This window comes from Pogona vitticeps, chromosome 3 (assembly GCF_051106095.1).
Source record: "Pogona vitticeps strain Pit_001003342236 chromosome 3, PviZW2.1, whole genome shotgun sequence".
NCBI lineage: Eukaryota > Metazoa > Chordata > Lepidosauria > Squamata > Agamidae > Pogona > Pogona vitticeps.
Genome location: NC_135785.1, coordinates 44,147,215 through 44,160,021, shown reverse-complemented (window position 1 = coordinate 44,160,021; position 12,807 = coordinate 44,147,215). Strand labels below are relative to the sequence as shown.

General features: G+C 42.5%; 1 protein-coding gene across 1 annotated transcript; it reads left to right on the top strand.

Moving 5' to 3' along the window:
- LOC110075305 (galactose-3-O-sulfotransferase 2) lies at positions 1-10,935 on the top strand. The gene is made up of 4 exons (XM_072995871.2): positions 1-114; positions 5,184-5,294; positions 6,376-7,306; positions 9,384-10,935. The coding sequence occupies exons 1-4, from the start codon at positions 86-88 to the stop codon at positions 10,221-10,223; spliced, it is 1,911 nt and encodes a 636-aa protein (XP_072851972.2). The 5' UTR covers positions 1-85; the 3' UTR covers positions 10,224-10,935.
- Positions 10,936-12,807: the final 1,872 nt, after the last annotated feature.

Here is a 12,807-nt window from a genome sequence, read left to right as displayed (position 1 = left end):
TGCTTTTAGCTTATTCCAATCTCAGAACACTCTGAGCTGATTTCAGTGGAATAGGTCTCTTCTCTGTGCTTCATTAAGTCAAACCATGTTCAGACTCAAAAGACACTGGATGAAGTAAGTGCCTAACTTTATTTTCTCCCTGTAAAAGTGTTCTTGCGATGAGTAACAAATTACTCTTCCATCACCCCTATTCCTGCTTATAACACAGATTGACATTGTGTTCCTGGTGATGTATGGAAAGATGTTTGAGCTATTTCCTAAAGAGCAAAGGAAAAAATGCACAGGAATGGAGTCTGTGTGGCCTATTGGCATGATTGGTGATGAACAGATTATTTTGCCCAACTATATAGTTTAATATGTACTGTGAGTAGTTATTGTGAAGGGGGGCTGTTGTTTTTCTTGATTTTTCTCATTTTTTTGACTGAGCCGTGCTTTTAATCAGATGGAGCTAGGATACTTGGTCTCTACAGTCCCCACAGGAATGGACTAGAGCATACATTGGAAGGAAAAGCAGGCTGCAGTGTCTAGCGAACCATCTAGACCAGTGGTTCTTAACCTTTGTTACTCAGATGCTTTTGAACTGCAACTCCCAGAAACCCCAGTCAGGACAGCTGGTGGTAAAGGCTTCTGGGAGTTGCAGTCCAAAACTCCTGAGTAACCCAAGGTTAAGAACCAGTGATCTAGACCAATGGCTCCCAACCTTGGGTCCCCATATGTTCTTCAATTGCAGCTCCCAGAAATCCTAGTCAGTGCAGCAAGTGGGGAAGGTTTCTGGGAGTTCTAGTCCAAGATTATCTGGGGACTCATGGTTGGGAACCACTGACCTAGACATGACTAGATTGTAGGGCTTGGTACTTCCCAGCATTCTCACTGTCACCATCCAAAAAGCTGGATTTGATTTGATTCAGTTAGACTTTTACAAAACAACACTTTCTAATCTAGAAATATCTTGGGATCCATTATACAGTATATTAGTTGTTAACAGATCTTGAATATACACTCTTTTATTTTATTAATGGGCTCCAACACGAGTCAAATTACTACTGGGTAGGCTGGGTAGAGTATTTCATACCTCCCAGATGTGAAATAGGAGAATGGAAAATCCACTACTGCTGTTAACTCCTCATTTCTGCAATTTGCTCATTGTCTATCAGGTTGCAGTCTTATGTCTATCTAGAATTAAGTTCAGTTGGACTCAGTGATGTTGTGTTCTCGAAGGCTTTCACAGCCAGGATCCTCTGCTTAAAAACCTCCAAAGGAGGAGACTCCACCACACTCCAAGGTAGCATATTCCACTGCCAACCAGCTGACAGGACATTCTTCCTGAGATTCAGGTGGAATCTCTTTTTCCTGTAGTTTGAAACCATTGCTCCTTGTTCTAACATCTGGAGCCGTGGGAAACATACCTGTCCCTTCCTCAACATGATATCCCTTCAAATATTTAAACATGGCTATCATGTCCCATCTTAACCTTCTTTTTGTAAGGCTAAACATTCCTAGCTCTACCCACAGTCTAATCTTGAGACTACCAGCGCATGGACCAACATGGTGAGGCACCTGGTGTCAAGGTAGGGACACAGCTGGGTGATCAGCTTTAGGTGGAAATAAGCAGATCGGACCACAGACACTAACTGTGATGTCATTGATAGCAATGGGTCCAAAAGGATGCCTAAACTACAAACCTCATATTTCATGGAAAGAGTGTGTCCCCCATAAAGGAGGGAGGCACCCAGACCACAGACACTAGGGGCCCCCACCTGCAGAATTTCTATCTTGTCCAGGTTCAGCCTCACTCTGTTATCCCTCATCCATCCCAGCACCGCATCCAGGCAACACTCAAGGGATGGGGACAGCATCCACTGCAGAAGGATGGAAGGAGAGATAGAGCTGAGAGACATCCGCATATTGGTGATACAGAGCTCCAAAACTCCTGATGACCTCCCCCAGCGTCCTCATATAGATATTAAATGCATTGGGAGATGATTGACCCCCTATGGGACTCCACAATTGAGAGTCCATGGAGCGGACAACATGTCCCTAAACTGAACTCTCTGAGGATGATCCTACAGGAAGGATCTGAGCCAGGCCAAAGCCTGGCCACCAGAAGGGTCAAGGAGGACCAAGGAGGACATTTTGTCCCTGTCGGCCTCCCTCAAGAGGTCATCTTGCAGGGCAACCAATGCTGTCTCCGTGCTTATATGGTGAGGATCTTATCAATCTCTCTGTACCAATCACTCTTCACTGAATGCAGTCCAGCTGCTGAGTTCATACTGTTTAAATTGGTAGTCTTAAATAAAATGTCAAAACCACTATCTGGTATGCTGCCTGGTATGAACTTCAGTTCTTATGGCCTGATAATGTGGGCAAGGCCCTTGCATGTTGTAAAGCTACTATTTCTTCTCTAGATCCTTGCTCTTCATAGCTGTTGAAATTGCCTAATGGGGCCATAGTGGAATGCATGATGCATATTACTATTTCATCATTGTAAGAGGGCTGAATGCCCTCTTGGCACCCATTCAAAAAAAAAACAAATTTACCATCTGGCAACATAAACTATTATTGACATGTCAAAATTTATTTTCTGTTGAGAAAGTGGTGGCTGATCAACTGCAAGGGTCTTCAGAAGAAGCAGATTGTCTACATTCATTTCAATTAGGGTTTAGGCTGCACCACTGAAATGAAACAGCATTGATTGTCCTGCAAGATGATCTCCTAAGGGAACCTGAGAAGGGGAGTGTAACCTTTCTTGTCTTCCTGAATCTTTCTGTAGATTTTGATATTGTTGACCACACTATCCTCCTGAGATGGCTGGAGAGTTAAGGAATTGTAGGCACTTTATTTCAATGGTACCACTCCTTTCTCAAAGGCTAGTCACAGATGGTGATGCTTGGAGATGCCACATCCACCCTTTTGGGTACTTGTTTATGGTGTTCCAAAGGGATCAATTGTATCTCCAATGCTTTCTAATATCTTTATGAAGTTGCTTGGAGTAGTCATCTGGAGACCTGGCGTGTGCTGTCATCAATATGCTGATGGCATGCATCTCTCCTTTTCTTCATCTGATGGTGATGCAAGTTCTAGATTGCTGCTTATCCAAGATTATGGATTGGATGAGGGCCAATAAACTGAAACTCAATCCCAATAAAGGGGAGGGTGTTCTCCTGCTGTGTGTCTCCACTGATCAGCTAGAGCATTTTTCACCTAGTCTAGAAGGGGTTACATCCCCTTTGAAGGGCCAGGTATGCAGGTTGAGGGAGCTCCTAGATCCAGCCCTATCAATGGAGGTTCAGATTTCATCTGACCAGGAGCATTTTTTTCTATCAGCTTCAGTTGATTGCACAGCTGCACCCATATTTGGATAGAAAGTGCACCTGTTCCATGTCTTGTAGTAAAAATATGGTAACCACCAATCAAATAGCTAACAATTAGCTGACTTTTCATAACATCCCAAACCTGCTTCCTGAGACCGCTGTATGATTTCCTGAGACCAGTGTATGGTCATTAGCTAATTCCAGTGGCTATATGCTGGCTTGAAATTGTGCAATAGATACAGCTGCATATAACCATCCCTGGGGGGGGGGCGGAAACTGAGCACCTTCTTCTTGTTGTTGTTGCAGACTGAACTTCTCAAAATACATACAGTACCAGGCTAGCTCTTTGAACCGAACATTTCTGGCTCTCTCTTTGTGCTTCTGATTCTCTTTCATTTGCTCTTGTTTTTCATTTGCCTGCATGACTCTCTGCTCAAACATATCTTCCGTGCTTTTACATTACCATTACTGACTTTTTATTCCAGGCAGTGGGGGAGAGTTTGTGGGGTTTTCTTACCTTGGGTGCCAAAAGAGCATGGAAAGACTTAGGTGCTATGCCCTTCATTTCTGTTGGTTATCATGTCTGTTGGTGGGGTCCTCCCCCCCCCCCCCAAACAGAGAAGGTAGGATAAATTGTAGTCAATTCTCCATTTATAGTAATTGGAGTAATTTAAATATGAGTGAGTTGAATCATTTCCACCACATATCTATAACCTGGCTGTACCTGGGCAAGACAAACAGACAGGCAAATACAACGTTCCAAATGAGGTCTACTTCTTCCTCTATTATGCCCCCACTTTATTTATTATTTTTATTTATTTATTTATTTATTTATTTGATTTTTATCCTGCCCATCTGGTATATCATACCACACTGGGCGGCTAACAACAAAAGATATACAATTAAAATACAAAATCCAAACATCAATTATTAACAATACTGACAATATACCAACAGATGATAAATAATAGAGAAAAGGAAGAAAGTCAAATCAAATCAATTTAAATGCTGGTGGGGGGGAAGGCCTGGATGTAAAGCCATGTTTTTAGTTGCGTTTTAAATGTACCCAGCGTAGGGGCCGTGCGAATCTCAAGAGGGAGATTGTTCCAAAGGCGAGGAGCCACCGCTGAGAAGGCCCGGTTCCGCGTCTTTTCCCTCCGGGCCTCTCTTGGCATCAGGCTCCTCAGCCTCACCTCCTGGCTCGTGCGGGTGGATCAATTTTCTCTTTTTTTATGAATAGATTCCTGACATTCTTACATCACCAGTACCTCCCACCAACTCCAACTTTTTGCCAGATCAGAGGTTCACCTCTATTTTAGTAATTGATGTAGGGAAAAGGAACCCATGATCTGGATTGGGTCTGAAGGAGTACAGGGGAGTCCCACCTACTTATCTTCATCAGTTTCTATTTTGGTACTGCTGTTCCAGGAAGGTTATTTAGACTGCTGGAATAGCAATTGTCTTCTCCTCCTTGAGCCAACCTAACACCAAGGTTTGCTGCTAATGGTGATGGGAAAGCAGCAATCAGGGTCATGCCTGAAGAAGGAGGCTTTACATTCAAAAACAACAGGGCAGACGTCTGTAGTGGATGGGACTCATTGGCCATCAACACACATGCAGTGAGCCTGGACTTCTTAGAGGATACAAATAGAGACTCTTAACACAGAATGGTGATGTTGAATCTTGACTGGTAAGTAACGGTTCCCTTCTCCAAGTATGATCTTTTTCTAGAAGCTGACAAAGAAAATGCTACACATCCAATTTAAGCCTTTCTACTTAACTTCCATAGATTGTCATATGTGTGTTGAGGGGGAGGGGGGCTGTCAGAATCAATACCCAGAACTATTGGACTGTTTTTCCTTCTCTTTCAAGGAAATGGAAGCTTGCAAATAGAAGACAACTGGGAAAATTACAGACTGCCCTGTTGCTCCTCTTCCTTTTTTGTTTTTTACTCCTAATTGATGAGAAGTTCCAGTTCACTAGGTAGGTGTGGCCCTGCACAGATGACAGACATTTTGTATTACAGTCCCCCACCCCTAACATAAATGTCCTGATGCTTGCTTGCTTTGTTCAATCTGCTACCCTGTTTCCCCAAAAATAAGACCTAACCTGAAAATAAGCCCTAGTATGATTTTTTTCAGGATACTCATAATATAAGCCCTACCCCAAAAATAAGACCCAGTTAAGTAAAACCCCATCCTCCATCATTGTGCAGTAACCAGAAGATGACTGTATTTGAATAAATGTAGATTGTTGTACATGAAAAAATAAAACATCCCCTGAAAATAAGCCCTAATGCGTTTTGGAGCAAAAATATATAATTTTTTTTTCTTATTGGGGGGGGGGGGGGAACACGGTAGCAATTCCGTTTCATCCATGTCCCTGCTGGATGGCTGAACTTTATAAATCCTGTACCCAGTGGTGAGAAGAACTCACCTTTCCCTTTCCCTCCGTGATACTGGAATAAAAATAGTTCCTTTGATGTTGCTATTTGCATTGGGCAAGAATCCCCCGCTGGCACTTCTAAGTTGCTAAAATCAGCCACAATGGAGGGTGGTGACATATTTTCACCTTCCATACTGCCACAATCCAAGTGAAACTTCTTCCTCACACCTTTTTGATATTTGCACTGGAAGGGAAGTATCACATGTAGCTTGGATCATATCCAGTGGACAAACACCTGACTTCAGAATTGTTTATTTTGGGAGTGAAGGATGCAAGAGAATGATTGATGGAACAAAAAGTGTTCTCTCTGTAAGAAGAAGAAGTCTGAGAATATGTGTATGTAACAGATGTCACATTCCCTTGTTACTACACTTAACAAATAAAGCATCCACAACAGTGATGTGATTTCTCTTCGGGGCATATGTTACAATTAGGAAAAGAAAGGGAAATGCATGTAAATTGGACAGAGAGGATGAACCCATAGAATAGAATAAAGAACATGAATCCATAGCAGATAAACAGTAGACAGTGTTACTGAAAAATGTTTGGATGTTTTAGAGGGTGATAGTGGGCGATGTCCTTTCAACCATATCTGATGGTCTCGTTGTATTCTTCCAAGCCATTGCAGGTGTGATTTCAAAAGGAAACCGTTTGCCCTCCAGGAAGGCAGAAATAATGGGAATTCCTTCCAGGTTCAAATAAGCCCAAAGTGTGCTCAGCTTCATTTAGAATATGTTCAAAGGAGCACTCCACAAAGCAGGGAGGAACGAGTGGGAGTGAAGCCCAACACTGCAGAAGAAGACAGGCATGTCATGAAACTGACCAAGGCACTCAACAAAACCAAACTGCTGGAAGCCAGTTTGGATACAGAAGAAGAATTCTTAGGAAAGCCAATTGTAGAAAGCATTGAGATGGTGTACATGCCCCACATTAAAAAACAGTGGGAAGACCAAAAGAACCACAGCACCAAAAAGATCCCCACAAGACACCAGGTAATGGTGACAACTGCTGGCAATATGAAAAAAAATTCAGGAAGAAAGCCTGGAATGTCCCTGGTTAAAGGAACAGAATCTGCAGTAACAGTCACTGCAGATGACCAAAACTCAAATGATGTTCAAAGCCCATGGAAAATCCATGCTCCCAGTAGTACAACTAAGTCACAGTCTTTTGCTGTCCTAGTCACCAAAAAGCCAACAAGAGTGAGTTCAGCAAAGGCAGCCAACAAGCCAACTCAACCAGAAAAAATGGGTTTTCCAAAGGGTCAAAGAACATTCAGCACAAGACTTTCTGCCTTCTCCCAAGATGCAACATGCAAGCCCAGGACTCATGTCGTTTTCCTTAAAGTGCATAAGAGTGCCAGCAGCACTGTGATGAACATCTTGTTCCGTTTCGGTGAGACTCACAACCTCACCTTTGCTTTGCCAATCAATGGCGCCAGTCAGCTGCGTTACCCCCATTATTTCACAGTGGCAGCTGTAGAGGGATTTGTTCCAGGCAAAGATTCCCAGTTTAATATCATGTGTCATCACATGAGATTCTTTCAACCAGAGGTAAGGGCCAGAAATCTTGCTTGCTCCAGTACTAAAGCTATAAAAAATAGTTGCAGGAAACAGGTTACTTTCACATGTAGGGAAGGGAGGGGGAAGCTCCAGCAATAAGGGAGATGTGCTGGGAGTTGTAAGGGCTTGGAGAGAAAGACTAGGGGGTGGGCATACTTAATTTCAGGATATCCATTTTTTCAGATGCAATGTTCCAGGTGCTCTCTGTTGCAATGCTGCTACTACTACTATACTCTATCTTGGCTGGTGACAATGGTAGATGTAGTACAAAACTTTCAGAGGGGGTCAGGGTGAAAAAGATTACCACTGAGAACATCTCTGGCATACACAACACATTTTCACAGTGGAATCTCTGTTGTGGTTGTTGTGGGTTTTTCGGGCTCTTTGGCCGTGTTCTGAAGGTTGTTCTTCCTAACGTTTCGCCAGTCTCTGTGGCCGGCATCTTCAGAGGACAGCACTCTGTGCTCTGGTGCAGTTGGCTTGGGAGTGCAGTATTTATGGCTGTGAGATAGGCTTTTGTCTTTTTCTGTAGATGGGTGATTAGTGTGTCTTGTTGTGGGTGTATTGTTGTGCTAAGAAGAAGAGATTATCTGCCACTGTGGTTGATGGGTGTCATTAGCTGGTCTTTTGTGTGTAGTGATCCCCTGTCCTTATGGCTGGGTAGAGTTCGTTGACCTTTTGCGTGCTATATTTTTGAGAGCTGGGAGCCAATCTCTGTTTAAGACAATCTCTGTTGTCTTAAACAAGCTAATGCACAGTTGTGAAATATTCATTTCATAAGTATAATTTAATCATGACTGGCTACATCTGGCTTTGCCCAGCTTAGAAACCCATCAGTTGCTCTTCCTTTCCAGCTCAGGACTTTTAACTCTTTTCTTCCCCTAACATGATTTTTTGTCTACATGGTCTGTTTTTCTCCTCCTCCTAATACTCACTCAGCCCAGTATTCAGCCAACTACTCATTCCCACTGACTCAGGAAATGGACCACTTTAATTACATAATGGGGATATCAGACTTCACATATTTATCCTATTGTTGCAGTTTACATCTATTTTAATAAATTATTTTAAGTGTTTTAAAAATATTTGCTACAGTACACATTGTTGCATGATAAAAGAAAGAGAGGTTGTGGGGAAACTAATTTCAAGATATAACCACCCACTTATTTAAGTTGGGGAGGGAGGAATAGTATCCATGCAAAAGTATCTTGGTTATATCTCTCACTGTTTCAGAGTTTTTGGGACAAAGCAAAAAAATTCCAAAAATATTGATGATGTTGTTATGTGCCATAAATTCAGAGCCAACTTATGGCAACCCTAATAGAACTTTCAGGGTGAGACACTTAAAAGAGTAGCTTTATCAGTTCCACATCCCCAGTGAGTTTCCATATCAGAAAAGGAATTTTAATCCAGGTGTCCTGTATCCTTGTCTGTCACTCTATCAATCAGTAATGTTATTAACTAGTACAATAGGTCATTATCTAGTGTTATACACAATGTTCCCGCTAATGTTCTGCTAGTGTGGGGCAGGGCTCTGTCCCCGGCACGCAGGGTTTTGGCTGCAACCAGAAGCAAATGGGTGGCAACTCTGGCTTGGCTGTGCAACCCCGATCCAGCACGGTGCAGCCACGCAGCTTAGAAGGAACATTGGTCATACAGTAGATACCTATGCAAATGGCACCTTACAAAGGGCAGGAAGATAAATCCCTGTCTTGAAGGATTTCGGTTCAGATATCAAAATGAAAATGAGAAAAGGAGGAGGAGGGAATATACATCAAGGTTAAGAGTGAAATAACACAACATCACAGCATTTACCTAAGGTATGCTACAGGAAGGGGCAGGCAAGGTATGGCCGTCCAGATGCTTCAGGACCACAATTCCCAGCATCGCTCGCCATACTCGCTATGTTGGCTAGGGTCATTTACAATCCTGAAACACCTGGAGGCCCATATGTTGCCCATCTCTGGACAAGAGGATTGTGCCAAATGATTTATAGAAACAAGTGGAAAGAAGTGTATTTTAATTTCAGGTTATTTCTCTTTCATTTCCTCTCTGCTTTCAATTCCAGGTTGGCAAAGTCATGCCAAACACTACATTTTACTTTGCCATTCTGCGCAATCCAGTTCATCTCATGGAATCTTCTTTCACTTACTACAAAGGGACATCCTCATTTGTCAAAGCCAACAATCTAGAGGAATTTATTGACCAGACATCTCAGTTTTATAATGCCTCAGCCAAGGATAGCCATTACGCCAAAAATCTAATGACATTTGATTTTGGATTTAACCACAATGGAAACTTCTCAGTGAAGCATGTCCAACTCATGCTGAGACACATTGAGGCAGAATTTGACCTTCTCCTCATTTCGGAGTACTTTGATGAGTCCATGGTGCTGCTGAAGGAGCTCCTGTGCTGGGACTTGGATGACGTGGTCTCCTTTCCTCTCAACAGCAGACACAACAGCACCAAAATCCATCTTTCAGATGACACCACAGAGAAGATCAAGAGTTGGAACAAGCTGGACTGGGAACTCTATGTGCATTTCAACAGAACTTTCTGGGAGAAGATTGACTGGCACATTGGCCGGGAGCATATGCAGCAGGAAGTGAGGGCACTGCAGCAGAAACGTGAACAGCTGGCCAAAGTTTGCCTTCAGGAAGGTGGTAGCATAGCCCCAAAGAACATTAGGGACCAGTCATTGGCACCACTGCAGTATGGCAATGCAAAAATCCTGGGCTACAACTTGAAAAATGGCCTTGATAAGGCAACAAAGCAAATGTGTCGGCGCTTGGTGACACCTGAACTTCAGTATAGCAAAATCCTATACAGGAAACAGTTTCCCAAGAAAGCTTTGAGGCTCAGCAAACCAGCTCGTTTGCCAAAGCTATACAATCGCAGGACAGTTTGAAAACAAATCAACAAGAGACATTTTAGTTAAGTTTTTAATCTGCATTGTTACACCATCAGGACAAGCCTGTTGACCTGGACAAAGAATGGGGAGGGGGGGAAGACTGGTTATAGAACATCTCCCATCATGGTAATAAAAATGCACAACCAACAAATGAAATAACTATTTACTGCTGTTCCTTGGCACCCAATATCTGATTTTGGAGAGTGCTGCCCCACTCAGCATAATCGTAATGCCCACCTTGACACTTGCATTCAAATGCTCATGCAGATACTGTACATGCAAACACATTTCCATTTTCACAGCTGTAATAATATCACTTTTGTGAGGTGGAATCAGCATTATATCTAAACCAACCTCTGGTTTAAATAAAGCTGCAGCTTGTCTCTTGAAGAGTCCTATCTTTCCACATCCTAATTAGAGTAGTAGAATGAGTCCTGCTTTTAAGATAGGTTGCTAAAGTGAGTGTTGCTACTCCAGTTCCTGTTTCTCCATTGTATATGTCAGGACTTAAGACATCACGGATCCTTCGTATATTTTTAATTCTACCACAAGAACACTTTTTACATAATAGTCTCTCTTCAAAAAACAATGCATACAGAGACACATGATGCAAAGCGGCACCTTTCTAAGGAAACTGATCTTAATAGGATATAATTAACTATGGATCCTTACAAGACTACAACTCAATCCCAATTATGTAAATTCAAAAGTGAGGGCCATGGAATTTAGCAGAAACAGCCCTATCATTAGCCAAAGTGAAGAGACTGCCTCAAAAAACAGATGCTGGAGGACAGAGGCAGCAGCCTCCCAGCTGTCTTCTTCCACACCCTGTCCTGAACTTAGCTTCCCTGATGCTTCCAATGCATTTGAGAATTCCCCTACTACTGTGTGTGTCTTATAGCGAGAATCACACTCCACTGGTTTCTGCACACTGATTGGAAGTGACATCTCATTCTTCATCTCAGGGAACAAAATGTTTTGGACCAGCCCTGCCAACTATTTAGTTTGTATGATTTCTATGCAGCCCTAAGCCTGTTTACTCAGAAACAAGTCCCAGGAAGTTCATTGGGGCCCATGTCCAGGTAACTACACTTTAGAACAGTGGTTCTTAAACTTTGTTACTCGGATGCTTTTGAACTGCAACTCCCAGAAACCCCAGTCAGGACAGCTGGTGGTGAAGGCTTCTGGGAGTTACAGTCCAAAACTCCTGAGTAATCCAAGGTTAAGAACCAGTGCTTTAGAACACATAGGTTTGTGTGGTTTACACTTATACTTTAAAATAATGAATTGTAGGTGGGAAAATTACAATAGAAAAACATTTTTATACACAACTGTTCTGTAGCTTCAAAAACATCCACATTGATCAGTGTTTACAGAGAGATTTGTACTCTCATCACCACTGCTTGGGACATCTTAGCTGATCTGAACAACACAAGAGTAGAATACACTGGAATAGAATGAATTCATTTTAAGTCACAAAAAAGATGCAAGCAGCAGGTTTAACTTCACTAACATTTTAATCCAGAGCAGGATTAAGGATGTAACGACACTATGGGAAAAATACAAATGGCTCTACAGTGGAATCACATCTGGGAAGACAGTTTTCCTGGGTAAATTTGCTTTAGCCAACCACACAGAAGTCAGCAGAGAGAGAGAAGGAAATTGGCAGCTATCTTAACCAGCTGAAAACAAGGGTTGACTACCAAATTCCTCCCCACCTCTCTCTCTCCCTCCCTCTCCCTTTGGTCTCCTGGGGTGTTTTTTTTAAGAAGAAGAAGAAGAAGAAAGAGGAGGAGGAGGAGGAGGAGGAGGAGAAACAGAACAGGAAGGGAAGAGGAAAGCAAGCTGACCCAGGCACCAGGTTCAGGGAGGAGAGGATTCAAATGGCAGTCAGTTTCCCCAGTTTCACTCCCTGCTATTGTAGGCATGTGGAATAGCTTGCAATAGAATGGCAAACCCCTTCATAGAAGGATCAAACTGTATGCATCAGCATAAGATATTATACTGTTTGAGCAGATGAATGCATTTGCTGCAAAGAAACAGTAGAAGCCCTAGTGGTAGAGGGGAAAAATACAGATGGGGAGTGAGGGACTCCAGGCTGGTTTGCATTAACTTGTACATTGTGTAGTGAACGAAATATAATGTGAATCTGATTGTTCCAATCCAAAAGCATTTCTCATATTATTTGCCAATGTAGTCATTCTCTAACTTCACTAAGGCTGCCCTCCTATACCTATTGACTTGATAGGAGGCTCCTCCGGATTTGATGCAGTTTACTTCTGAATTGACATGCTCAGGTGTGTGTTCTTGCCACAGGGACAAGGGCTCTTTTGCCACAGGGATGAGGCAATGGACACACACATGTGGAAGGAAAGCATATTTATTAGACAAATGTAAGAATGGATGATACATTTTATTGGATCATGAAATGTCTCTGTGCTGTTTTCCCCCACACCAATAAGCCAAAAAGAAACTCCATGTTTCAAGCAGGCAGTATGAGTGGGGGAAGGCAATAATCTTTTGGTTTTAGGAGCAAAAGTGTAAACATTCCAACCAAAGCTACTCAAGACAGCAACCTCAT